The sequence below is a fragment of the Panthera onca genome, chromosome X, assembly GCF_046562875.1.
Source record: "Panthera onca isolate mPanOnc1 chromosome X, mPanOnc1 haplotype 2, whole genome shotgun sequence".
Lineage (NCBI taxonomy): Eukaryota > Metazoa > Chordata > Mammalia > Carnivora > Felidae > Panthera > Panthera onca.
In genome coordinates this window covers 109,341,406-109,369,339 of record NC_138357.1, presented here as the reverse complement: position 1 = coordinate 109,369,339, position 27,934 = coordinate 109,341,406, and the positions used below count along the sequence as shown (strand labels likewise).

General features: G+C 42.9%; 1 protein-coding gene across 3 annotated transcripts in view; it reads left to right on the top strand.

Annotated features, from left to right (window-relative positions):
* Window positions 1-27,934, top strand: part of PDK3 (pyruvate dehydrogenase kinase 3) — a 68,831-nt gene that overhangs the window by 17,548 nt on the left and 23,349 nt on the right. For all 3 annotated transcript variants that reach the window (XM_081794320.1, XM_081794319.1, XM_081794318.1), the window contains exons 2-5: window positions 7,167-7,308; window positions 11,677-11,748; window positions 15,586-15,770; window positions 17,418-17,507. In XM_081794320.1, the coding sequence (XP_081650446.1) occupies window positions 7,167-7,308; window positions 11,677-11,748; window positions 15,586-15,770; window positions 17,418-17,507 (489 nt within the window). The remainder of the gene's footprint in view (window positions 1-7,166; window positions 7,309-11,676; window positions 11,749-15,585; window positions 15,771-17,417; window positions 17,508-27,934) is intronic.

The following is a 27,934-nucleotide window of genomic DNA, read 5'->3' as shown; positions in this document are numbered from 1 at the left end:
GGTCCCTCCCACACTCTTCATTTGGAAAAATTTCGGACCTTAGGAAAAGTTGTAAGAATACTACAGTTAACATCCATGTCTGGCACCTAGATCCACCAGTTACTTTGCCATATTTGCTTCTTATCTTTCCCCCCTCTGTCTATCCCTCTTCCTGTCTCTTGCCCTGCCCCTCTCTCAACACATGCCTTTTTGGCTGAACCATCTGAGAGTAAGTTGTAGAGAACGTGATTACCCCTAGTTACTTAAGTATGTGTATCCGAAGCATAAGAGTATTCTTATCATCATTGATCTCATAAGAAAACTGAATATTCAAATTTCTCCTCATGGCTGGCGGCTCCAGCACTGGACAGCTCAGGTCCAGAACATACTCAGAAGGCACTGTGGCCAAGGAGAGTGCTGAGCTGGACGCAGCAGGGCCCAGGAGGGGGCTTCGGCCTCAGTAGCGTACCACAGATAGAGGACGGGAGTGACAGATAGGGCTGGCTGGCTGAAAACCGGAGGATGAACTGGAAGTCTGCGAACAGTAGGGTCATCCTTTATCCCAACCATCGGAACATTAGTAGGTAGGTAATTATCTGTAGGGAAAGTAGAGGGTACCAGGGGACTCTTCTCTAATGGCATCGAGTGAACTACTTAAGGAGAATTAGGGATCCTGGTGTGCTGTTAGGGCCCCACCCAGAAGCCCTGAATAACCAGATATTTGCGGTCCTCACTTCGTTCGTCTTTGAAGGCTGCTTCACCCTCAAGCATTACTGAACAAGCACAGGTCACCAGATGTCTGAGGGAAGTCCACAGTGAAAAACAAACTAAACTAAATAAATGGCTGCTCAAAAATGACACCAGAAGAAATAAGTTGAGGCAATCAAAGAGTGCTTTTGTTTTTTAAAGAGTGCTTTAAAATGTAATTTGAGGGGCGCCCGGGTGGCTCAGTCGGTTGAGCATCCGACTTCGGCTCAGGTCATGATCTCGTGGCCCGTGGGTTCGAGCCCCCGTCGGGCTCTGTGCTGACAGCTCAGGGCCTGGAGCCTGTTTCGGATTCCGTGTCTCCCTCTTTCTCTGACCCTCCCCTGTTCATGCTCTCTCTCTGTCTCAAAAATAAATAAATGTTAAAAAAATTTTAATAAAATGTAATTTGAGAAATCATTCTCTGCACCTCCTCATGATCATAGGGCAAATCCTATTTTCTAAAGATGGCCACACTGATGCTTTCCAACCGTGTGCCCTCATCATCCCTCTCTCAAGAGGAGGAAGGATCTGTCCCCTTCTCCTGGGATCTGGACAAGCTTTGTGACTAGCTGTTTGACTTCTGAGCCTGGATCATAAAAGGCCATGCAGCTTCACCTTGTTCACCGAACCCGTGCAAGAATCCAGCTAACCCAAGGCCGCCATGCTGTGAGCAGGCCGATGGAGAGGCCACCAGATATTGCTCTGGTAGGCAATCCTAGTTGGCAAGTCATCGGCCCAAGGTTCAGACTTCTAAATGAGGAGCCTTCGGAACTTCCAGGTCCCCCGTCTAGTCACTGCCTCCTCAGCCCCAGCCTTTGAGTTTTCCAGCTGAGGTCCCAGACGAGCTATCCCTCCTGCATCCTGTCTGAATTCCTAACCCATGGCATTGGTGAGCATAATGAAATAGACATTGAGCTGAAAGAAGTAGTGTCACGTCTGGATGTTGTCGGGGCATTGAATTTGCCAGGGAATGCGGTGTGTGTGAAATCCCGTCTTTGGCTCTGATGTTTCTGGCTATTAGTAATAATAACCAAAACACGGTCTGACCTAGAATAGAGGCAGCCTTAATTTTGGTAGACGCCCCAGTCTACATATCTTGATGTCTACACTCAGGAATAAGTTTTCCCAGATAAAGGAAATCTGTGAAACTTCTCAGGCAGTGAAGTACTACTTCTGGACACAGAGTAAATATTTTAAAAGTATAAGTGAAGGACACTTTTCTTTTGAAGGCCAATTAATCATTGTTTAGCCCTGGCAAGTCCAAAAATTAATTGATCATGGTTCTAAAATTCAGTGTTTTCAAAAGATCGAAATCTTATAAATGTAACTGGAGAAAAACCGGAGCTGTCCCTAAGATATTATTTTCTCAGTTACGTTTTCCCCATTTGAGTATGGTTAATGGTAAAAATACATTGCAGACTCATACACGTAATTGACAGTATTTAGAAAAAAACAGCATAACTAGAATGAGCCGATCAATCTGTTGGTTTTTGATGCCTTGCTATAGTTTTCCCTGTTACTGCTCTCCTTTTTCACTCCGTGATTCCATTACTACCTCTCCCAAACCACCCCCCACCCCCCGCAAGTGTTAAAGCTGAAATATGTGGACAAAGCCCACTAGTAATGCAGACAGGGGACTCTCCATTTTGGGGGGCATGTGCTCAACCCTCTGCTTCAATTATAAGAGACATTATCAGGTCACTTTATTAACTGAAGAAATATTTTTTTCTGCTTCCTGTAAATTAATCAGGAAGAGGATTAAAGATTTACCAGACAGAGGCCACGATGGAAACCAGGTATAAAGAATAAGTCTGAACTCTTGCTCTCAGAAGGCTAGTCAAACGCTCCTTTCTTATCGGTAACCGTCACCGAGAGGGCTCCCTGCACTTGCTCAAAAGTCATTTGTGTTTCTGTGTCTGTTCATCCTGTGTCTTGGTGAATGGAAAGTTATTTGGAACCTCTTTAGACAAAGCAAATCATATGTAGTAATTGTCTCCAACTTCTCAATGAAAGGGCAAAGTTTGAAAAACCGAGAACAGAAGAGAATTGAAAGGTCATCATATGAGCATGAGAAACTAAAGAAATACGCACCGGGGCACCTGGGTGGCTCAGTCGGTTAGGCGGCCGACTTCGGCTCAGGTCATGATCTCGCGGTCCGTGAGTTCAAGCCCCGCGTCGGGCTCTGTGCTGACAGCTCAGAGCCTGGAGCCTGTTTCAGATCTGTGTCTCCCTCTCTCTCTGACCCTCCCCCGTTCATGCTCTGTCTCTCTCTGTCTCAAAAATAAATAAATGTTAAAATTTAAAAAAAGAAATACACACGAATGTAGTTAAGCTCAGAATCTTCCCTGCCCTTCACCCACTCCCTCATCATCCTTCCAACAGATACTAGGAAAAAATTTAACTGGTAAAATTGAATAAGGCAAAGCATATAGAGAAATATGGAATAAAAATGGAAAATCAAAATTAAGGAATGTAGGGAAGCCAAGTAAGTGGGGAAAAAATGAAGCTGAATAACTGGAAAGAATAACTGGAAAATACTGGATATGCCAGAAGACTTAGAAAACTTGAGGCCTTCCGAGAGGACATTCAATTACAACCAAAAGGATTTTTTTAGGTTTACTTAAAAAAAAAAATTGTCAGAACCCTTTGATTTAATTTAAACTGAATATCCAATATTAATACATGGGATAAAATACTTTCAACTTACATAAGGAAAACCACAGAAAGGTTAAAAAAAATTGGGCCTTTCATATTTATTTTTAGGTTCACTAATTAACTAAAAAAGGCTTACCCCCCTGTATAATTAAGGTACCTGAGTACAAAGAATTAATCTCTAAAGCTAAAGAAGAATGTAGGAGTCAAAACAGATTTTTCAGGTATTGTTTCTTAAAACTACAAACTTCCGAAAGTATTCTCTGTTCTTCCAGTAAATCATTGAGGAGCTGCCGTAGATGAGGTACTCCCACTGGTGCCATGGTTGGGGGGGGTGTCTAGAGACAAAACATGGTTGTTTCTATGGTGGTTGACAACAGGCTGATCATCCAAGATGGCTAGAATAAAGGCTTCCTGGTATTTGGTTATCTTAGACCATTCCTAGTTGTTGAATTTTCTAGTTTGTGCAGAGTTGACCGATGTATGCGTCAAGGCCTTTTATTTCAAAATAAATAAAAGTGGTAGGTAGGGACACAACATACTTTAATCCCTCTTAATCCCTTTTTAATTATGTAGAATCACCAAATGAGCGGAGGCAACCACACTGAACCAGAATGCAGTCGGGCTCTCGGGGGTTTAGCAAGTATCAGATGATTTGGTCTGGCACCCTGTGGCCTCAGGCTTCTCTGCTTTATCATTGCGGGCATCATTAGTGATGGCTATTTAATGAGCCCCCTCTTCTAAATTTTAAGACGTTGTTAATGTTAAAGGTTAAGCACTTTTTAACCCTTAACGCAGTTCTGTGAAACAGGTACTGTTCTTATTTTACAGCTGGCTACACTGAGGCTTAGAAGAGTCATGTCACCTTCATAGAGCTCCTGAGCCTCAAGTCAGGATTCAAACCCAAGTCTAAGTCTGGCACATGATCTTGGTGTTACTGTTCTGTGGGTCTACAGCCTTTTTTTTTCCTTAAGTTTATTTATTTATTTTCAGAGGGACACAGAGAGAAAGTGGGGAAGGGGTAGAGAAAGAGAGGAAGAGAGAGAGAGAATCCCAAGCAGGCTCCGTACCACCAGCGCAGAACCTGATGCGGGGCTCGGACTCATGAAACGCGGGATTGTGACCTGAGCTGAAGTTAGAGACTTAACCCGACTGAGCCACCCAGGTGCCCCAAGTCTGCAGTTTTTTATCTGAATTTTCAAGTCCAAAAACCTCTAAAACTTGAAGTTGTTTTCTCATGCCTTTGGTGGCAAAACATGACCTGAACTTATTTGAGGCCATGGTCTCTGTCCTGCTCTCTGTAAATGTTTGCAGATTTCACTGCAGCTGTATTGTGTCTGTATAATAGACCATGTTGCACAATACGTGTACATACTCCTTTTTACCTTCCTAAAATCTGATAACCTTGAAATTCTGAAACCATCTAGCCCTGTGGGTTTCCAGCACAGACAGGGACCTGACCGCCCCTTGCCACCTGCCAGCCTGCCCCCACTTCTCCTGGTCCTTCCCCTTCCCCTGACCCTAGGCTTCCAATTTGCTGCTACTGACGCGGACATGGCAGTTTGAAAATGGAAACTTTTTGTGTCAAGAAACTCAGGTAATTTTTTTAAATCCCAAGTTCATACTGCCACTCACCATTCTGATTCAACCCCCGTGGGCTTCTTCTTCTCTCCTGTTCCCTCACTTCCTTCTCCTCCAGGGAGTACTTCATCATTTCTTTTGTGCTTAAAAAAAAAAAAAGGTGTCTTTTCTATTTAACCAGGATGCTAAGTATTTCTCCTAGTGTGTGAAAAGTTAGATGTACCTTTTACCTTAGATAATAACACGTGCTTCATTTTGTGTGCAATTCACTATGATTTAAAAATCAGCATTTTTAGTGCATTTAAAATGATTCGTGTCTAAGAATTACATGAAACATTTTAGGAATGATATATATTACCTGAAGCAAAGCAGCCGGAGTCCTTTTAAATGTTAATCATCTAAAGCCAAATAAGTGTGCATAGAGGAGGTGATGGAAGGTCGTTGCTGGGATACCACGCCCTTCTTCCTTAGTTGGGGGAAAAGTGGAAGACAGAATCATTGATTAAAGATGTACCCAGGGCCTTCATTCAGTATATTCACTTAGAATAACCGAAGTAAGGGATGAATTGTTTAAGACTAATCTTTTACTCTAACTTTTTTTAAAATGGAGAATGGGGCTCAGGGGTCAGTAGGAGAAAGAAAGGTTCTGCAGATGACTTTCAAAAGTGGATTCTTTATTTCTAGTCTTATTCAGCGGGAAGAGGAAAGGAATAAACCAGAACTTGGCTGCAAGTGTTAGCAAATCAGATTTACTTCTGGATCTCTGATTTGTGGCCTGTATCATGTTTGGAGGAATGGGAAGAGTTGGAGGAGGGTGGAGGAGAAGGGAAAAGGGGCGATGGGCACTGAGGAGGGCACTTGTTGGAATGAGCACTGGGTGTTGTAAGTGATGAATCACCAGAATCTACCTCCAAAACCAAGAGCACGCTGTATATACTGTATGTTAGCTAACTTGACAATAAATTACATTAAAAAAAAAAGAATAAAGGAAGGAAAAAGAAGATTGTTACTTGAGCCTTGCTTGTTTCTCTCTGAGCCTGGTCTCAAGGTTGCCCATCTCTGAACATCCTCCCGGCAGTATGGAGCATCAGGAAGGCCTGTGGAATGTGAAGGAGTTGGGATGGACCCATAAGTATCATGGAGAGTAGGAGAAGGACTAATGTTTATGGCTCACCTGCTCTGTGTCAGGCTCCATACATGTTATCACATTTAGTCTTTACAGAAACTGAATTTTCATCCCCATTTTACAGGTTAAGGCAGCTGAGATTTAGAGTGATTAAGAAGCTTACCCAAGGTTTCCTACCCCCAAAATGGAGGAGTTGGGGCCGAAGCACATTTCTGTCCCCAAAGCTCATGTCCTTTCTGTCATGAACCCCATCCCCCAACCATCATCCAGGTTTACAGCAGGACCTGGGGAGTGGGGGGCAAAACCTACGTGGAACCACTCTGGTCACAGAGCAGCTGGGGAAGTGGTTCATGTTTCCTCATTCTGCTGGCTGGGTACCTTTTCTCTCTCTCTGCCCTAGTTACATAAATTTTATGCACCACCAGCTCAGGGCGACCGACAGAAGACTCTCTGACCTCTGTCTTTGTGGTCGACACTGTGTCGTACCCTCTCGGACTTGCCATAGTAGGTCACTCTGCTTCTGAGTACACCTGTGAGCTGGTATCTCTGGCACGTCCTGAGCCCTGTGTCCCGATCAGAGTACGTCTGTGGCCACTTCCCAGAGTGACAAAGCTCTGGTTCCTGGAGAAACACGTTTGAAGAAAACCTTAGGAATGAGTCAACATGCAGTAGGTGAATATTTGTGGAATGAGTGGATCTGTTGCATTCTGGAAACCCCTGTAAACAGGAGTGGATTTGCATGTTCTCCTGCTTTTGTACTTGGCAGCTTTCCCACAGTGTTTATTTGAAAACAAGTTCAGATTATATCCCAGGTCACTTTTATATCACTGCTGGTAACCCTAGCAGTGTATTTGTGTTAGAAAAAAAAACTGCTTTCAAGGTTGCCTCTTGGAATAAATGTTCTTTTTCTATTCTAATTAAATTTTCTTCAGCTTGCAATTTCAGAGGATAAACATTTAGCTGGAGACCCTAGGATTGTTTAATTTTCTCTTTTTAAGCAGTAACTGTGCCGTCACGAGAGCACTCTGTTATTGCATCTGTTAGATTATAAAATCATGGAACATTTATTATCTCTTAATAGGGAGAGATAATGCGTGTGAGAAGACTTCATATATGTTTCTGCGAAAGGAGCTTCCTGTACGACTGGCTAACACGATGAGAGAAGTTAATCTTCTGCCGGATAACTTGCTTAACCGCCCTTCGGTGGGGTTGGTACAGAGTTGGTGAGTAAATAATGTGGCTTTAGATGGGTCTTCCCATGATGCTCTGGACACTTGGCATTGAGACCATTCTCCCTAAAAGTACACATATGCCAGTGTAGGAATGAGTCATTTGGGATAGCTGAGTTTTCCAAGCAGTTATATGTGTTTCTTCGTTTGTTTTTGTGACAACTTAAAATTGTCTTAATGAAAATACTTCTCACGTGTACTAACCGCTTTCTTCTCAAATCTTATTTTTCTGGTTATAAGTGTAATTGCCCATCGGATCAAAAATTGGTACAGAAAAATATACATGAATAACAATGCTGTGACCTCTGGGCACTGGTCTGCCATCCTTTGGGTAAGGGAATGTTGCCACCTTGATCAAGTCTCAGCCTTGCTCCTTTTGTTTTCCTGTTAAAGGAGTTTCTTGGAGGCAGTATTTCTTTTCGAGAAAATGAAGTTGTTTAAAGGGGAACCTTGGATTGTAAAAATATCAGTACCTAATGTGCTTCCTTTGCCTTGTGAAAAATAGAAAAAATCTGAGCAAAGTGTGACATCAAGTTTGATCGGGTACAGCTCTGACGCTTCAGGCATGGTTACTGAATTGGGACAGTCAAATGTGTCACCAAACCAGTCACTAGGTGAGCAGGGTGAGGTTGGCGAGTGGTAGGGTGTAAGAGCAGGTGGTGTATTTTCAGAAAGGCATCTGCGTATGGTCAAGAAACACTTGCATGTCTCCTGTGTATTATAAAAAGCAAGGTAGAAGTCACCAAGAAAGCTGGACGAGTTAAGGAGGCCAGATAAAAAAGTGTTCTCAAGCCAGTACAGAGGAAGCGCACAGAGGGTGTTGGGGGGGGGGGGTTGGGGGGGGTGAAGAGGCTGCTATGGCTTTGCACTGCCCCTGGGTAGATGGGTGGAGGGGGCAGGGGCAGGGACAGCATTTTAGGGGAAGGGAATGATGGGGACAGATAGAAGGCGAACGGAGCTATTAATTAGTTGGCATTTAAAGGGTTAATGGCAGCCAGGCTACCGAAGGAGAATGGACATTCAGCCGTGATTCCTCAGTAATATTAATTATAATCTGTTCTTAGGGCTAAGCTTGAATTGTCTGAGAAGCAGTATATTGGGTGGGCACCAGTCTCCGTTCCAGACAAGCAGCGGCTCCTCGCTGTGGCAGGATCGGGGGCCCTGGGGTCCGGGGCGGGTCAGAGAGCTGGCCACGGTGACTTGGCTCTCAAAGTAGGTTGCTTTCCACCCCAGATGCGTAGCTCATTTCCGGATCGATGAGTGTTTGTTTGCGTGAGACTTCTTGATTGCTTCGAGACCATCATCAGAAAGTTTTCTCCAGAAAATGTGAATTCACTATCAGGGTCATTGTCGTGGGGATTGTAGGTTGGCTAGATGACCGTCAAGTCCCCTGGGCCTGGTGGCGGAGGCTGACAGTCAAACCTATTGCTTATGTAAAAGTTACTTCACGGGCTTCAAAGTGATTTGCTGGCAATAGCACTGCTAGGAATTTATCCAAGGGATACAGGAGTACTGATGCATAGGGGCACCTGTACCCCAATGTTTATAGCGGCACTCTCAACAATAGCCAAATTATGGAAAGAGCCTAAATGTCCATCAACTGATGAATGGATAAAGAAATTGTGGTTTATATACACAATGGAATACTACGTGGCAATGAGAAAAAATGAAATATGGCCTTTTGTAGCAACATGGATGGAACTGGAGAGTGTGATGCTAAGTGAAATAAGCCATACAGAGAAAGACAGATACCATATGGTTTCACTCTTATGTGGATCCTGAGAAACATAACAGAAACCCATGGGGGAGGGGAAGGAAAAAAAAAAAAAAAAAAAAAAAGAGGTTAGAGTGGGAGAGAGCCAAAGCATTAGAGACTGTTAAAAACTGAGAACAAACTGAGGGTTGATGGGGGGTGGGAGGGAGGGCAGGGTGGGAGGGAGGGCAGGGTGGGTGATGGGTATTGAGGAGGGCACCTTTTGGGATGAGCACTGGGTGTTGTATGGAAACCAATTTGACAGTAAATTTCATATATTAAAAAAAAAAAAAAAAAAAAAAACAAAAAAAACAAAGTGATTTGCTGGCAAAGTATAGACTCAGATGACCGGGTCAGCTCTTTTTTTGTCTCCTGTTTGTCTTCCATAGCCATTCCAAACTTATGCATGTCATTTTTAACTTTTTTTTAAATTCAACTTTGAAATAATTCCCAATGTAACAGAAAGGTTTGCAAGACTAGTAGCAAGAATTCCCATATACCTTCGCCCGGATTCACTAATTGTTAACATCTGGCAGCATTTCTTCTGCTCTTCTCATATTCATTCTCTCTCTATGCACGTATGTATATATGTGTGTATGTTTATGGTATATCACACATGTGGTACATATATGGCACACATTATTTTTTTCCCTAAACCATTTGGGTTAACGGTAGACATCATGTCCCTCTACCCCTAAATGCTTTAGTATATATCTCTTTCAGAACAACTCTTAGAAATCCATAGTATGGTTATCAAATTTGGGAACTTAACATTGATGCAGTAATATTTTCTTTTTTTAATGTTTATTTTTGAGAGAGAGAGAGAGAGAGGGAGAGGGAGACAGAGGATCTGAAGCGGGCTCTGTGCTGACAGCAGAGAGCCTGAAGCAAGGCTTGGACTCATGAACCGTGAGATCATGACCTGAGCCGAAGTCAGATGCTTAACCGACTGAGCCACCCAGGTGCCCCAGTCCAGTGATATTTTCTAATATGGGACAACTTGTTCCCATTTCATGAGTTGGCCTAACAGTGCTCTTTTTGTTTTAAGTAACCCTCCCCACCCCCCCCAATTTAGAAATCTAGTTTAGGATCACACATTGTGCTTAGCTGTTGTTTCCTTTTCCTCTTAATAGTGACTCTTACTTACAACAGGCTGTGAAGCCCACCTCGCTAGAGCGTGTTCTCCTTGTTCTCTTGAATTGCGGGCTGGGCAGCTTCACGTGATCTTTGGCTCCTCTCTGTTCATGACTTGGCTCTTTAGATGAACTACCCCTCTGGAAAGGATGGGTTACCTCCCTAGAATTCTGCGGGCGTGTTAGATAGAGGGCCTTATTGCGTATGGCTGACTTTGGCCTTTCCGAGAGGTTTGACCTGAAGATTTCAACAGTACCTAACTCATAGCCTGATGTGCCCAGAGGCTTTTAAAAAATATATCTGGAGATGAGCATACTTTTAGTGTCATGCATTGTTACAAAGTTCAAGTGAGGCTGATTAATAAAATATTATTCCTGTTGATGTATTTATGTGCTCCACAGTCAGTTTTTGTTGTTGGAGTACCTCATCCTCTCTCCAAAGCTGGTTAGTAGGATTAGTGGTAATTAATTGTTCGAAATAATTATATTCAGGGATAATTCTTTCCGGGCATGTTCAGATCCAAAGCAGAGATGGCGCACGTCTGAGTAATTGGCATCTCTGAATCCCCTCCAGATCCAGCAGGTTCTGTCTGGATACAGCTGCTCCAGTAATGTGCCTCTCTCAATCCCATTTTTCTCTGTTCTCCAGATATTTATTTTGGACACATTATTTCCTGTACTGACCCCTGATTGAGATATGTAGCTATTTTTAATCCAGAAGCTGTTTCTGAGGACCAGAGAGGCATTCCTTCTCCTCCAATGCAGTATTGATGAGATTGGTTTAACTCTGAGAAGGAACATTTATTTGTAGTTTCCAAGTTCGTAGCGTGTGCTTTGGTGTCACATAGTGTTTCTTACAGTAGATATGTACTTTTTGGCTAATCAAACTGTAGATTTGGTGTACCAGTTAGAATGTGTTTGTGAATAGCAGAAAAGCCAACGAAACAATAAATTGGCTCCTGTAGCCAGAAGGATGAGCTTTTGGTGTTGGTTCAATTCAGAGATTCATGAGGTTATCCAGGCCCTGCTTTCCACGGCATTAGCTTTATTTTCAGGCTGGGTTTCCTCCTGGTGACAGAATAGCTACAACATCTCCAGGCTCCACACCCACATGGCACACTGTACAAAAAGCAGAGTGAGGTAATTTCTTTCCCAAAGTCCTGGACCATGTCTTCTCTTTCACTGGCCTGAATTGGGGCGGTATGACCATTCCTGAGCCGGTCCCTGTGTTCAGGGGAATGCCTATTGGACTAGTCATCAGTGATGAGAAAAATACCATTACCCAGAGAAAAATCAGGCCACCCAGGAGCTTTGCATGGCATCAGCTTCCCCTGCAGCACCTGGGCTACATGGTGGGGAGGGGGAGATAGGGGAGATACCTGAGTGAAAATTTGGGCTGCTGTTAGGACGTGGGAAAGGAGGAATGGATGGCAATGAACACAGTTGGCAATTAACACAGTAACTCATCTTTTTTAGGTATATGCAGAGCTTTCTTGAACTCCTAGAATACGAGAATAAGAGCCCTGAGGATCCACAGGTCTTGGATAAGTAAGTATGGTACCAAACTTACCTGAAAGTACAAATTTCTACGTTAAAAAATGTGTTGGTAAATGGAACTCGTGGCATTAAGAACCAAGAAGTTTAATTTGGACAAAAGCACTAGGTTTGTTAATGGGTAACAACTTGACGTCACATTTTTAAATAATTTGAGTTAAGAATTTAACGTAGCACAAAAGGAATAATGACTTCAACATTGTTTCACGGTCTAGTTCTTACTGCTTTTACTCATGGTGAACTGGCGCAGGCCCCTCACTGTAAATATCGCAGTAAATGTTCCACCTAGTGGTGGTTTTAAGAATGCAGTGGCCTCTATATAGACATGAATTTATCTATTCAGTCCTTTACAGATATTGTTTTTTTTTTTTAATTTTCAAGGCGATATAACATTTGAGCTCGGAAAAACTGTAATGCTTTTATTTTGGAGCAGCATAAATGAGTGTGCTTTTAATATAATGACCTGAATTCTCTTGTTGCTATTACGCATGAAGACTGCTGAATTCTCAAATTCTCTTGCAGATGGAAAATGTTTCTGTTTTTTCATTTTCATTTAACTGAAAAACACTAACCCCAGCTCTGAGTGTGGTTTTCTTTTTTACCCCAAGAGAAATTAAGTATCCCCTTCACATCACTTTCCTCCTGTTTCGCGTACACACGAGCGAATACGCAGGGCAGGCCTGTTGTCCTGAAGAATTTCTACGTAGAAGCCTGGTCCGCATAGTTGTGACACCAAACGCCTTATATAGGCGTTCCGGAAAAAGAACCAAGAAACTTTGTGTTATTCACGCAACCTTAGCTCGAGGCATTGAACCCAGCCCTTTCAATGTACAGCTCAGGGAACTGAAGTCAGAGAAGTGAATTGACTTGCCCCACGTGGTAATATTCGCTAGTAGCAGAACTTGGATCCGTAAGTCATTGTTCCATTTCCTTAGTACATTGTTCTTTACAACGTTCCGTAGTGCCCGAGCCGCCAGTTTGAGCCTTGAGTAGCTAGCTCCAGTTTAGTTGTAAATTAAAATTTAAGGAAGAAGAATCCTGACCTGTTTTATACTTTGCTAGGTGTTTTGTTGATGGATTTGTGACTTGTGGAGGGGAGGCATTGGATTAGAGCTCCAGATGCAGTGTTTTCATTGCTAGAAGCCATTGCTGCCATTTAAGGTATTGAAATTAAATGAATTGAATCTAGAAGCTTCATTTTCTCAGAAGTCATTAGCTAGTAACAGTTTGTCTTGATGCCATTAGGATGACTTCTCTAGCTTCAAATTGTAGGGTATAGATTGGTGGAAGTATATAATATTGCGGCTGTATGTTTCCCGGAATCCTGTCTCAATTTCTGGAACAGGTTATCGGTCAGATGCAACTTACGGACATGAGCCCACTTTGGAAACTGCCAAGTGCTGGATCCATTGTGTGTGAGATCATAATGGTAATCAGTCTCCCTTAGTGAGTTTTGATGGCCTGCCCTGGTTCACACAGCTAGTTAAGATAGTCGGGTTTTCAGAAGCCCGCTGCTCCTGGCGAAGGAAGGAAAGGAAGGTGAGCGAGTGGCTTTACTCATGGTGGTAGCCTTTTCCAGTCTGGGAGAGGTTATACAGGAGTCCCGGGCAGGGAGATCATTTAAGTAAAGTGAAAGCGGCTTAGAGCACAAGGTTACTTCCCATGATGATAAAGTTAAGAAGAGCCCAGGAAGACTGGGGAAGCTTCTGAGAATTGAGCCCTTGAGGCAAGTCTCCTTCCTTCCAGTCAGGTGAGGTGTTTCTCTACTATAATGAAATCTTAAGCTTTAGTGATATTTAATTTCTAAATAGGTTGGAAAGAACGTTACGTAGAGGACAAACTGTCCGTTTTGAAATGTCTTCTGGATAATTATGACCTTTCAGTTTCATGGTTGATTTATTCATCTTTGATGTCTTTGTATGTATGTATTGGTTACAGAAGTATTTCATCACTGAGAAACATGAGACTATTCAGATAAGTAAAAAGAAAGTCACTCCAAATTTCCATTATCATGAGACCACTACTGTTAACATTTTCCTTCCATACTTTTTCCTAGGCATCCATATTTTTATATGTGCACAATGTTTTACAAAAATAACTGTGGGCATTATAGATCTCTATACCATTATTAATGGTTTCAGAATGATCCATCTACAGGTAAGTCATGTGATTTGACCTCCTGTCATTGAGTTTTAGAATGGTTTGTATTTTTCTTGCTACTCTAAACAGGGCTCTAAAAAATAGCTCTTAAATACAGCTGTTGGCCTTGTCCTGTTACTTTCCTGGGATCAGTTCCTGAGAGTGGAATGACTCTCTTTGGTCTTTTGATATATGCTGCTAAATTGCCCCTAGAAATGCATCAGTTATGCTTCCTTGCTCTAGATGACACTGGTTATTGGGGCGCCTGGGTGGCTCGGTCGGTTGAGCATCCGACTTCATCTCAGGTCATGATCTCGCGGTCTGTGAGTTTGAGCCCCGCTTCGGGCTCTGTGCTGACAGCTCCTAGCCTGGAGCCTGCTTCGGATTCTGTGTGTGTGTCTCTCTCTCTGCCCCTCCCCCACTTATGCTCTGTCTCTCTCTGTCAAAAATAAACAAACATTAGATGACACTGGTTATTATTCACCAGTTTGATAAGCGGAGGATAGTATTTATTGCATTGTTTTGCCTTTCTGTTACTATTTTGAGGGAGAAGTTACTGGCATTTGCATTTTCTCTGTGGTAAATTTCCCATTGACACCAGATCCCTTGCCTCGTTTTCTGTTGGGGTGCTCATCTTTTCCTTTATTAAGGATAGCAGTAGCTCTTGTAAATGTAGTTTTCTCTGTTTTTTTTTTTTTTTTTTTTTTTGGCCTTTGTAATGTGTATCCCTATAGAATTGCTGAAACTCTACATAGTACTATCATTTATTTCTTCATGGTTTCTACCTATGGTGTTCATCTTGGACCAGCCTTCCTTACCCCAAGCTATGCTATATACTTATTCACCCGATTTTCTTTTATTTTTTCTGTGGTTTCATTCTTTCACATTTAAATCTTTTAACTAAATTTTTGGCTTAAGGGTTGAAATTGGGATGTGACTTAAATTGTTAGCCAGCTGTCCCAACTAATTTGATTGTTTCCCTACCGACTTGGAACACCACTTTATAAATATGCTAAGTTTTTATGTACACAGACTTACTTGCCCTTGCGCCTTTTTCCAAGCTTTTTATTTGGTTCCATTGACTTGTCTTTCTATTCTTAGTTACCACTCTTAGTACATATTTTCCCCTCTGTATCTTTATAGTAATATACCATAATACTTGTAGGTTTGTTTTAATTGCCTTTGTTCTATCTATATTTTGTCGCTCTGCTTTACTGCTATGAGAAATTCATTTCAAAATTTTACTCTTAAGAAATTTCGCATTGTTTATTCATGGAAGCTGTTGCTTTGAGACTTTATAATAAATCCTTGGAGATATTGGGAGACTGTCCTCATGTTGTCAGAAGAAATATTAATATGTTCTGCAATTATTCACCAAAAATTTATAGAACCTGTATTATATGTGATTGCTTTTCCAGAAAGTCACTGGGTTACTAAAAAGATCTTTGAGCATTTTTTTTTAACTAGAACCTCTTACTTTTTATGTCTTTGAAAGAATTTTGATAGAAAGTTTCACGCAAAAACTTGGGTAATAGTTTAGTTTCTCATGAATATTTCCTTGTAGCCTATAATGATTATGTCTCTACTTAAAAAAATACCAGCACATAGAAAATCCAGAGACAGAGCTGGGAAGTTCATGCATCAGCCCATGAAATATAAAGACTGACCTCTTTTTGTTTCCCTCCTACACAGCTTTCTGCAAGTTCTGATTAAAGTCAGAAATAGACACAATGATGTGGTTCCTACAATGGCACAAGGAGTGATTGAATACAAGGAGAAATTTGGGTTTGATCCGTTCATTAGCAGTAACATCCAGTATTTTCTGGATCGGTTCTATACCAACCGCATCTCTTTCCGCATGCTTATTAACCAGCACAGTAAGTTGTGGTTTTGGTCCACTTTTGAATGGGTACCCAGAGTGATTTCTCCCCAGTGTTTTCCTGTTGCTTGATTTAGAATGTACTGATCTGCATTTTTGTATGTAGAAATTTCATTTCTAGTTTAGTTTCTCCCAAGTAAATCCTGTCTGTTAAAAAGCTATTCTTTAGCATTCTTTGTTAAAAGAGACCCTTGAAATTTGATGCTCATATTAGAGACTGGAACTCTGCACGCCCTTTAAGCCTCTGCCATTACCTTCCTAGTGAAGGCATCGCACTGCTTGGATGTGTCCCTGGGAGGACGCTCCGAGAGGATGTTTTACTCGGGATGTTACGTTGTCTCCTTGTTGGTTTTAAAAACATTGATCCTGGGAATATTAAATTGGCATTATGACAGCCTGAGGCAATTGATCTTTAATTTCACAGTGATCACTGAAATCAGATTAAGTGAATTGTGAAACCATAATCTCTTGCAGAGTTTTAGTCCCCTCACCAGGATGATAAGCAGATAAGAAAAAAAAAACAAACAAACTAATTCTTGCCACAAAAAACTTTTGGGCTCGTTTTCAGCCTTGTTTCTTTGCCTGATTTCATAATTATTATGGAAAAGCACCTCCATGTCTAGGGTCTAAATCACCCTCTTTGCTGAAGCAGAACATAGGCAGAACATCTTTACTAATTTGTTTGGATAAGTGAATGTTAAATAATTAATACATGTGGGTTGGTCCCAAATGAATATCTTTTAAAAATAGGAATGTATAACAATTTATAGGAAATTTAAATGAAAAAACAACCTAATTACTATTGATTTAAACTACTTACATAATTTGTGACCTACTGTGTCTGTGTACGTGTATATGTACATGTTTTTGGGTCATTGATTAAGCAAGGTTGTACCCCTCTTTCTTCCACTTGATCAGTTGGAACTATAGGTTTTGGCCTAATGCCCTTATTTGTCATTTTTCATAATTTAAAACCTCCCCTGCTTTATTTAAGCATTCGCTTTTGTGGAATCCAAGTTATCTCCAATTTCCGTCCGATTTGAAAATAACTACACCTATAAACATTTGGATTTAGATGACTTTTTTCTTGAGGGCTCCTTTTGGCTTTTATTCAGGAGTAAAATTTCACAGATGTTGTGTGTTGTGAAACTGTTTGAATGTACTTTTAAAAATGAGCAAAAAAAAAAAAAATACTTGAATGGATACTATTCGTGTAGACTGCTCTGGAGAACAATCTCTGTTACGGAGGCACTTGAGGTGCTCACAGCAAAGATACTTTGCAAGCCTGCACCGACAGGGCAGTCTGCGGTTTCTAAATATGTTGTGAATGTTGGAATCACTGTCTGGAGTGGTATGGAGAAGGTGGGTAAACTTGGCTAAGGATGAAAATAACTTTTTCCTCCATGTCACATTGGGTCAGGGAGAAAAGGGTTGGACAGCTGGCACGTGTCACTGCTTTCGGACCCACTCATAGCACCCGGCGGTCCAGTGGAGCCAGTCAGCCACCATTATATGTGTTCTGTCACTTTAAGTCAGTGCGGATGCTAAAATGATTCTTAAAAACAAGACAATCCTTTTACAGCTTGTAAGCCTACAGTTGCCTGCTTTGCTTTTAATCTCTCCCTTCCCTTTTGTGTTTGTTTAGCTCTTCTGTTTGGTGGTGATACTAATCCGGCTCATCCTAAACACATAGGAAGTATCGATCCCACCTGTAATGTGGCTGACGTAGTGAAAGGTAAGGAGACCACTATCGTGTTAGTGATTGGAGTTCAAATAGGATTGTGGTCTCATTGAGGCAACCCTAGCGTTATGGTGCTAAGTTCTTGGCTTATTCATCGGGCTGGGCCCAAGCCACTTGTGCCAAATATGTGACAGTTCAGGAAAAGATGTATAATTAGCACTGTTCGAAATAGGAGTTTCTACCTCATTGACTGGAGTTTTACGTATAGTTTTATCTTAAACACTGAACTGTTGCGTAGCTTAAGTAGCATTCTAAGTTTGGATTGCTACCAGTACCTGAAACTTCCAGGAAATATAAATCCGTGTTATAAAATTCAGCTGAATTCACAGGTTTGTAACATCTCAACATCCTTTTGATGTGCACCCCAGGTTCGGGCATCTGTGTGGCATGTGAGCTTCATGGGTTCACTGGCCATCCACCCAGACACCCTTCTAGTAGCCTCAGAGTAGAATGGAGCCCTGCAGCCATACATCCTAGGACCCAGGCACTTGTAACTTGAACAGCAGTTTCCTCGTTGTTCATTTAAGATAAATGTTATCTCCACAAAGCCTTACTTGTTTTAAGTGACCCACCTGCCTGGACCCTTTCAATTTTTTTTCAATGTTATGGTTACTCTGTGCAGCCTCAGATCCCCAAACTGCTCCTTCCCAAAGATTATATCTCCTACTGTGGTCCTCCTCTCTTTCCCCTAAACACGCACAAGTTTTCATGGCCACAGTCCTTCCCGTTTTTCATCAAGGAGCTTAGTTGCTCTTTTTCTAAACTGTGTAGCTAAGTGGGAGGCAGAAGAAGGCCTTGTCTTCTTGGCCAAGCTCTCAAGCCCACCTCAAGCAGAGTGACCTTTGCTGTTTGAGCTTAGAGGGACGAGGTAGATGGCCTAACAGGTGCAGCCTCCGCAGTGGGGGAGCAGACCAGACCTTTAGCAGCGATAGGTAAGGAAGATCTGTGCCGTTTGCATAGCCTGGGTGTTGCTAAACCCAGGGAGGGGGACCCCGGCATGGTGGCCTTAGCACACCCAAGGATCATTGAGCTGTTCTGGCCTCTGTTTACTTAGGACACATTCATTCAAATGATGTCAGTTATAAGGTGAATATAGGCCCAGCCTCAGCTCCCTAGGAATCCTATAGGTTGCTCGCTCACAAGATAACCCTGTGGTTGATTGTGACCTCTGCAGGCCCCAGGGTAGAAGGGGAGCAGGATCGGTCTTGTCCTAGCTTGTGTTCATCAGACCTAGCCCACTGGCTTTTCGAATCAGAAAGCCTGGTTCAGATAGTTGCCCGCTCGTAGAGAAAAAGGCACAAATCCAGAAAGCACAGGAACTTGATTATGTACTGAATATATGCCTTTTCTTTTGAACTATAAGCATTTGTGTTTTACATTGGTTTTGTGACTCATATTGAATTTAGCGTATGCCCATAAGATGGTCAATAGACATTCCTTGTTTTGACAAATTTTAATCCTTTTGATAATTTACTATTTTAAAACCCACTTTATGGGGCGCCTGGGTGGCTTGGTCGGTTGGGCGTCCGACTTCGGCTCAGGTCATGATCTCACGGTCCGTGAGTTCGAGCCCCGCGTCGGGCTCTGTGCTGACAGCTCAGAGCCTGGAGCCTGTTTCAGATTCTGTGTCTCCCTCTCTCTCTGCTCCTCCCCAGTTCATGCTCTGTCTCTCTCTGTCTCAAAAATAAATAAAAGTTAAAAAAAAATTAAAAAAAAAATAAAACCACTTTATTGAGTTAGAATTCTCATACTGTACAATTGACCTATTTAAAGTATACACATGATTCAGTGGTTTTTAGCACAGGTGCAGAGTTGTGAATTCATCACCACAGTCAGCCTCACATTTTCATCACGGAAATAAACTCCATGACCATTGGCAATCGTCTCCGTCCGCCCAGCCCTAGGCAGCTACGGGTCTACTTTCTCTCTATAGACTTGCTATTCTGGACACTTTCGTAAGTGGCATCACACAACATGCGGCCTTTTGTGTCTGGCTTCTTTCACTGAGCAGAATGTTTTCAAGGCTCGTCCACATCGCATGTGGGTCAGTACTTTATTCCATCTTACAGCTGAGTAATGGTCCAGTGGATGGATATACTACATTTTGTTTATTCATCAGTTGATGGACATTTGGGTTAGCTGGGCACCCTTGAACGTGTTAGGTAATCTCTTTGGGCCTCAGTTTCTTCATCTGTAAAATGGTGCTGTTGGTAAGTCATTTTTGTCATAGGGTTAAATGAGTTGATCTAGAGAGAGCTCCTAAAGCAGGGCTCTCACCCGGTAGGGACTGTAGGCAGGTTTCCCAGGAGTAGTCCTTGGGCCTCGTACAAGTCATTTGGCTTCTCGTTTATACTGTCAATTATATAATAGGTTGGCACCTTTTACTTTCCTTTCTGGCATAAGCAGTGAAATATTTATAAAAGTCATTTAGGACATGTATAAGACAATTGGATATTTGACATTGAAGAAATACTGTTGTTTTTACATGTGGTATTATGTTGTGATTATGTTTTTTAAAAGAGTCCTAGCTTCTAGAAAGGTATCTTTGAAATATCGCATGTGATATAAAATGACATGTGAGTTTTGCTTCAGAATTGCAGCAGAAAAGACTGACATGTGTTGAACACCGCTGAGTGTAGTAATGGGTACGTCAGGGTTCATTATAGTGTGATCTGTACTTTGGCATATGCTGGCCATTATTCACGATCAACTTGTAGAAAACAGACTCATGTTTATCATCTCATTGTTTCTTGGCAGTCTTTCATTAATTTTCAGAGAGATTTAAACCGCGAATCAATACAATTAGATAAGTAACACTTCTAGGCAACTGGTAGCGCTTCTCAGAGCAGAGGGAGGAAGCGGCGCTAACGTGAGTCAGTTTGTAAGAGAGGATGAGGACGAGCCCGCTGCCCTTGACTCTTCAGGTGAAAAGAACCTGTGGGTTCACGCCACTTACTGACTGCGCTGCTCTTCCCTGGCCTATTCCATGCTCCCCGGTCCCGGCCTTCCTCGTACTTCGTTGGTCCCTCTAACTGCGCTGCAAATTTCTCAACGGCTGGAATTGATCGTCTCTGCTTTCGCATCACTCCTAGGGACAGAAGTTTTGCACTGAAAACTAGCTGAAGAGATGTGCAAAGCGGTTCAGTTGATACTTGAAAGACAGAAAGTAGATGTTTATGCCTCCGGTCTACCTCCTGGCTCCACTTCCTTTGTCCTTTGTGGTCATGGTCTGACCGTGGGCCAGACAGGTCCCTTCCCTGCCCCCTCCCGTGCTTACTCACAGCTCTGGCTCCACTCTCTCTCCTGCCCTTCTCCACTTTGTACCCAGTGGCACCACTGCTGTACTGTGAATAAAGCTTACTGTGTACTCATTTAATCATTTCTGCCGCTTGTGGGCATGACTTAGAGCCTGGATTCCTGGCGATGCCAGTGCCTAGGAAAATCATCCCCCGCTACCCTCCATGCCCTTCTGCCACGCGCATTGCCGCTTCCCCCAGCACACGTTCGCTCTCGTGGTCAGGAGGAAGGGCTCGCGTGTTCCCCGCTCCTACTTTATCTTTTAAACCAGATTTTGCATTTTTCGACAGCCTCTTCCCTTAAGGAAGTCAGCAGCGGAGCGTGGTTTCAGATTCTGAAAGTGCAGAAACACATCAAGCTACATTCACACAATCAACTCTTCTGCCACCTTCGTTCCCTTCGCAAATCATGCCTCCTGGTCCCCACGGCACGCTGAGTATGCTCGTGCATACTCTGTAGAATGCTCTTATGCTCCTTCCACCTGGTGAGGTGGATGCTTACTAAGGGCCACTTACTTGTCCTCAAACCATTGGTATAAGTTTTCCACCTGTTGTGACTCCATAATTTATATAAATATTATGTAAACTGAAGAAATACGAGTAGAAAAAAGATTTCTCTCCATTAAAATCAAGTTGAATGCTTCGGAAAGACTTGATAAAGAAGAGTCTCTTAAAAATGTAATGAAGTGACAGGGAACAGATAACTCTTAGGTTACAGGGCAGCACTGAGGAAAAATTACAGAAGGAACCTGAACTCACATTGCTTCACAGGTATCTTTACCTTTAGTAGACTTTCAAGGAGTAGGAGTTGGAATTCATACATGCATGTGGTGTTACTTACCTGAGAAAGATGACCTAGAGCCCAAAACCGATCCATATGGAACGAAGAGGCTTTGGCCTTCCATGAAAAGGTTGGCGGGGGAGTAATTGTATATTCAAACGTGCAGTCGAACTTAACGTTTATAATAATAGTTCTACTTTAGGGCTTCCCACGTTATCGAGCGTTTTTGTTGGTCATCCAGCTCGTGTTCGCAGTTGGGTCAGTGAAGAGGACTAATGCCATGTTAGCAAAATACTAAAAAGTGCTCATTGAAGGAAGTTCAGAAAAGGAGGGCAGGGGTAAAGAGAATAAAAATGACCCATTTTTGTAACTCAGTGAGAACATTGTTTTATACATTTGAGCTCATACCACATTTACAGATGAGTATGCAGTCACAAATACGGTGAGTGATCCTTGTCTCTACAAGATCCATTGTATTTGTTTCATCTTGTCCAGCGTGAGTGCCCATCACTCATGACCTTCCTGGATGAACTGAACATCTGACAGCATAGCCTCTTCTCCGTCCTCTGTATCAGTATGGTTGGAGTCCTTCCTATATCTCATCTGCTATACTCATCATCTCTGTATACGAATGGTTTTTCCAGCCCAGCGTGTATGGTCTTTATTCCTCACTGGGGTATTGGCCTTAAATCAGGTAGCTTTCCTACTGTGGCGAAACAGACTGGGCAGCCTAGAAGGAAACCTGAAGGTCTCTTCTCCCTGTGGACTAAAGCCAAGCTTAACAGTCACCTCCCGTCTCATTCCCTCTGGGCCCTCCTCTCAATTCTCTGAGTGTCAGAACACCTGAGCACAGGCTCTTTCTGGCTCAAAATAAGACAGAGAGAACGAACAAAGCAGAGAGCACCAGCGGTCAAAAGGCCTAGAAGTTTTTCTGGGTTTTCTAGCAAAAAGGCCCCGGAGTCTCTCTAATGATGAGAAGGTCTCAAAGGGCCCACGTGTCACAGCCAGTCCCAGTATTCCTGGGAACTGTCAGAGAGTGGAAGAAAGTTGTGTCTGTGTCTTTGGACTCTTAGCGAAGTCTTACTGCTCCCTTCCTCTCTCTCGAGTAGCTGGTGTTTTTTTCATTGCCTTTTGGCCTTCTCACATCCTATGAGACTTCTCAGGTTTTTTGGCCTTCTCACATCCTGTCTCAGTCTTGATTATTTTTGTCCTTCTGTTTTGTTTTAGGAAGCTTGATGTAGAGGAAGCAGGGGTTCCGGGTTTTAATGACAGCTCTACTCTTGATTTTCTCAGCTGTGAAGATCCTGCCCGAGTTCAGCACAGTCACATGTGAAGCCCACGTGACCTGGGCGTGCACACACATGCCTCCATATGCGCATGCGTTTCACAGCCTTACACAGCTCTAATGAACTAACAATGGTACCATACTTGGGTCTCCTGAGACAGACCACAGGAACTACTTTTATGTAGAAGGGCAGGGACATTTTTATTTTTGACTGGATGGTTGTATAAATGTGTAAACGTGGGGTGCATCTTGCATAACACTGATTGAATGTGCAGAACATTGAAGCATGCCTCCTTGCTGCCTATTTAGCACATTAATATCTACCTTCACCATCTGTAAATTACAGACTCGTGGTAGCGAATGCTGGAATTAGTGTTGTAAAGCTGTTCCTATTATCCTCTGGGAGGTGCCTTCCATTGTGACCCTTTCCTCTTCTTTCTTTGTTAAGAAACCAGGAAATAAAATGGAAAATCCTGTGGTAAGATCATTTTAAAGGTACAGACTTAAATACTTGGTACAAAAGTCAGCTTTCACAGTGATGTTAGTTTGCCTGTGTTGTTGCTACATGCCATTATTGCTTAGCATAATAGCATACAAGTGGTATCTTGAGAGCATGTCATTATTCTGGTTCAGAGATAATGTCTTACGCTCTCACTTAGGGCTCTTGAGGTTGCAGGTAACAGAGGCCCGCTCATGTTAGCACAAGAAACCGATACGTTAAAAGAATCTAGTAGGGGGACGCCTGGGTGGCTCAATCGGTTAAGCCTCTCACTTTGGCTCAGGTCATGATCTCACAGCTCGTGAGTTCGGGCCCCGTGTCAGGCTCTGCGCTGACAGTGCAGAGCCTGCTTGGGATTCTCTCTCTCTCTGCCTCTCCCCCACTCGTGCTGTCCCTCTCGCCCGCGCTCTCTCTCTCTCTCTCTCTCTCTCTCTCTCTCTCTCTTCCTCTCTCTCTCTCTTCCTCTCTCTCTCTCTCTCTCTTCCTCTCTCTCTCTCTCTCTCTCTCTCTCAAAATGAATAAACTTAAAAAAAAAAAAGAATCTAGTAGTTCCCATGATAATCCGAGGACAGGAAGCACTTCACAGTTGGAGCTACACTGGACCTGGGAAGCAGAAAACAAGGTTGTTTACTGTGTATCTTTGCAACTGAGGCTGCCGAGCCATGGCCCCTCTGCCTTTCTTTTAAATGTTTTTTTTTCTTTAATTTTTTTTAATGTTTGTTTATTTTTGAGAGAGAGAAAGAGACAGAGTGTGAGCAGGGGAGGGGCAGAGAGGGAGGGAGGCACAGAATCCGAAGCAGGCTCCAGGCTCCGAGCTGTCAGCACAGAGCCCGACGTGGGGCTCAAACCCACGAACTGTGGATCATGACCTGAACCGAAGTCGGACGCCTAACCGACTGAGCCACTCAGGCGCCCCGGCCCCTCTGCCTTTCTCTCTTGTCTGTAGCCTTGACGCTTGTTTAGGGCAGCTCGTCTAAGGCATTGGTGGCCACCCCAGGCCCTCTAGGTCAGTCATGATAACTCTCAGCGTGTCCTTGTGTCTCCTGCCCTGCCTGTCTCTATCCTAATTTCTCAAAAAACGCATTTAGTTGGCCCAGTCCATCTTCTTGCCCACGACCACAGATTTGAGGACTGTGACCGACCTGTAGGTTGGTCGCCCTACAGTAGGTGTTCTGTCCCCCACTTGTCTAGTTGGCTGTGGCTGGGAGAGTAGGAGAAGGTCCAGTGCTTTCAAAAACCCTGGTTCCCACTCAGGATGGGTTTTGGGTAGAAGGATGGTAAACATACCTTACTAGAATTGCTTTATAGCTTACAAGGCTTCCTAAGAGCAGCATTATCTATGACTTTGTAATGCTTTATGGTCCTTTATGTTACTCTTCTGGCAGCGGCTTTTTAATCTTGAGCTTGACAGCTTTTTGTATCCTTTTAGACCCAAGTAAGGGACCGTGACACCTTCAGGTTTGTTTTTTCAGCACTCACTCACATTTATCCTTGTTCAGCCTCTTGTAAGCAAATGATTATGTGTATTCGCGATAGAGGTTATTATTTGATAGCAGAATTCTGTGGTGAATTTTGAATAGGAAAGTCTTCTAATAAAAAAGTCTCATGAAATAACTTCCATAATCCATTAAATTTTCCTGTATGCTTTTTAAAAAAACTAATTCCTTGTTACGTTGAATCTGTTCAACTACTTGCTGTGTGAACCTTTTAAAATTTTTTTGTTTTTTAAATGTTTGTTCTGAGAGAGTGAGAGAGAGCTAGAGAGAGCATGAGTGGGGAAGGGTCAGAGAGAGACAGAGACAGAGACAGAGACAGAGAGAGGCAGAGAGATAGAATCCCAAGCAGGCTCTGCACTGACAGTGGGGCACGACGACCTGGGGCTTGATCCCATGAGCCGTGAGATCACGACCTGAGCTGAAATCAGGAGTCAGATGCTTAACTGACTGAGCCACTCAGGTGCCCCTTAACCCTGCCTACCCTTTTAAATAAAATATATTTAGTCTTGTGTGTTTACAGTTTGGGTTGCCTGGGAAAGTATATATGTGCCACACCCACAGTTTTGTTAGTTACTTTATGATCAATACTTAATTTTCCTTGAAAACAGATATTTTAAAACAATGGATAGCACCTAGGTTCAGTGACAGCAGTAGTGATTTTCTGATACTTCCTTTTAAAGATTGGTGGTAAATACTAGACAAAATATATTGCTGATAAACGTGATTTAGTAAATTATCATACATAAAATTTGGGGTTTCTTTATTTTAGAGCAAGTGCGCAGGTTGGGGAGAGGGGCACGGGGAGGAAGGGAGAGAGAGAGGTGGGGGGGATACTCGAGCAGGCTCTACGTCAGCACAGAGCCCGATGTGGGGCTCGATCCCACAACCCAGGGATCATGACCTGAGCTGAAGTTGAGAGTCGGACAGTCAGCTGACTGAGCCACCCCGGCGCCCCTAAAATTTTGGTTTCTAATTAAAAAAAAAATAGAAGTCTTATTAGGAAGCTTATTGTAAATAGAACTTACATTTTACTCTAGAATAAAGGAAATGGATTAATAAACCAGTAGTTGAATTTTGGTTATGTTGTTTTAAAGCTTTTTCATTTTTACATTGTTAAACAGATTTTTTTTTGTTTCTCTATGCATGTGATGTCATGCACCCCCGTACCCCATGATCATTCATGTCCTGAGAGGCAGTGACAGAATTAGCATGACCTAGCTTTGGCTTTCCAGCCACATCTAGCTTCTCTTCACAATTACTTGCTAACTTTTTTTTAAAATGTGGGTTCCCAGGGGTGCCTGGGTGGCTTCGTTAGTTAAACGTCCAATTCTTGATTTTGGCTCAGGTCATGTCTCATGGTTAGTGAGTTCAAGCCCTGCTTGGGATTCTCTCTCTCTCTCTCTCCCTCCCTCCCTCCCTCCCTTTCCCCCTCCCTCCCTCCCTCCCTCCCTCTCCCCCTCCCTCCCTCCCTCCCTCCCTCTCCCCCTCCCTCCCTCCCTCCCTCCCTCTCCCCCTCCCTCCCTCCCTCCCCTCCCTCTCCCCCTCCCTCCCTCCCTCCCCTCCCTCTCCCCCTCCCTCCCTCCCCTCCCTCTCCTCCCTCTCCCCCTCCCTCCCTCCCTCCCTCCCTCTCCCCCTCCCTCCCTCCCTCTCCCCCTCCCTCCCTCCCTCTCCCCCTCCCTCCCTCCCTCCCTCTCTCCCTCCCTCCCTCCCTCCCTCCCTCTCTCCCTCCCTCTCTCCCTCTCTCCCTCTCTCCCTCTCTCCCTCTTTCCCTCTCTCTCCCTCTCTCTCTCAAAATAAACGTTTAAAAAATAAAAATAAAATATGGATTCCCAGGCCTCAATATGGACCAACTGTATCATAATCTCCAGGGGTTCGTTTATAATGTGTACTTTTTTTTTTTTTAACTTGGTAATGAATTCTGCCTACAGCCAGGTTTGGAAAACACTCTGGACCTCTGGTTCCCAGTCTGACCAAAAAGAACATCTGTCATCAGTGTAATTGACTACACTTTGAGAACTTTCTCATGGGCAGGAGGATTCTTCAACCTAAGGAATGCTTACTAGGCATGTTTGTGTCCATGGTATTATAATGTGTTATGGGAATTTATGAATATGAATATATGATTTTACCATTACTGCCCCACAAATACTTTTGGCTGGCTGGTGTATGTGAATCTTGTTGTAATGTCTTGAGTTTTTCAGGTTCATGATGCATTTCTTTTTTCTTCCTTCCTTCCTTTCTCTTTCTTTCTTTCTTTCTTTCCTTCTTTCCTTCTTTCCTTATTTCTTTCTTTTTTTTTTTTTTTTTTTTTTTTAAGTAAGCTCTAGTCCCAACATGGGGCTTGAACTCATGGCCGCGAGATCAAGAGTCGCATGCTCTCCCAACTGACCCAGCCAGGTGCCTCCATAATGCAGTTTTTAATTACAGCATCGATACACTGTAATAAGTAGTAGGGTTTAAAAATCCTTATTCACATGTGGTTTTAGGAACCATACTGGGTCTTTGAGTTTCAAGTTGACTGCTTCTTTCTGGGCTCTGTCATCTTGCCCATGTTATATTTACATAATACCTTTTCTGAATAATGCTGTTATAATTTCATGCTCCTGGCCAAGCTAATGCCATGAGGAACTAGCACATTTAGTGGGACTGGGTTCTTTTCTATCTATAGTGAATGGAAGAACGATGTTTAAACATCTTTAAAGGTGTCCTATACTTGAAGGAGTTGTTTTGTGGAGGTGTGTCAGCTCTGTATGTGGTTAACAAAGCTCCATTTTCAGATTTCATTATTCATTGGTTTAAAGAAAGTGGCCTTGGAGGCTCTCGGTCGGCTCTGTGCTCTCGTGTCACTAGGTGGAGATATAGCATTGTTGAGTGGTGTAGCCAAAGCAAAGAGGGAGTGTTGATTTCTTATCTTTTTATGAAACTACAGATGTTTGATGAGGTTTCTTACACTCTAGGAAAAAACTTGTGAGTTTAGTATAATTCCAAATTTTCATTTTCTTTTATTAGAGTTTAAATTCAATGCTACTTTAACGTGTTTTCACACTGATCAACTCTTCATTTT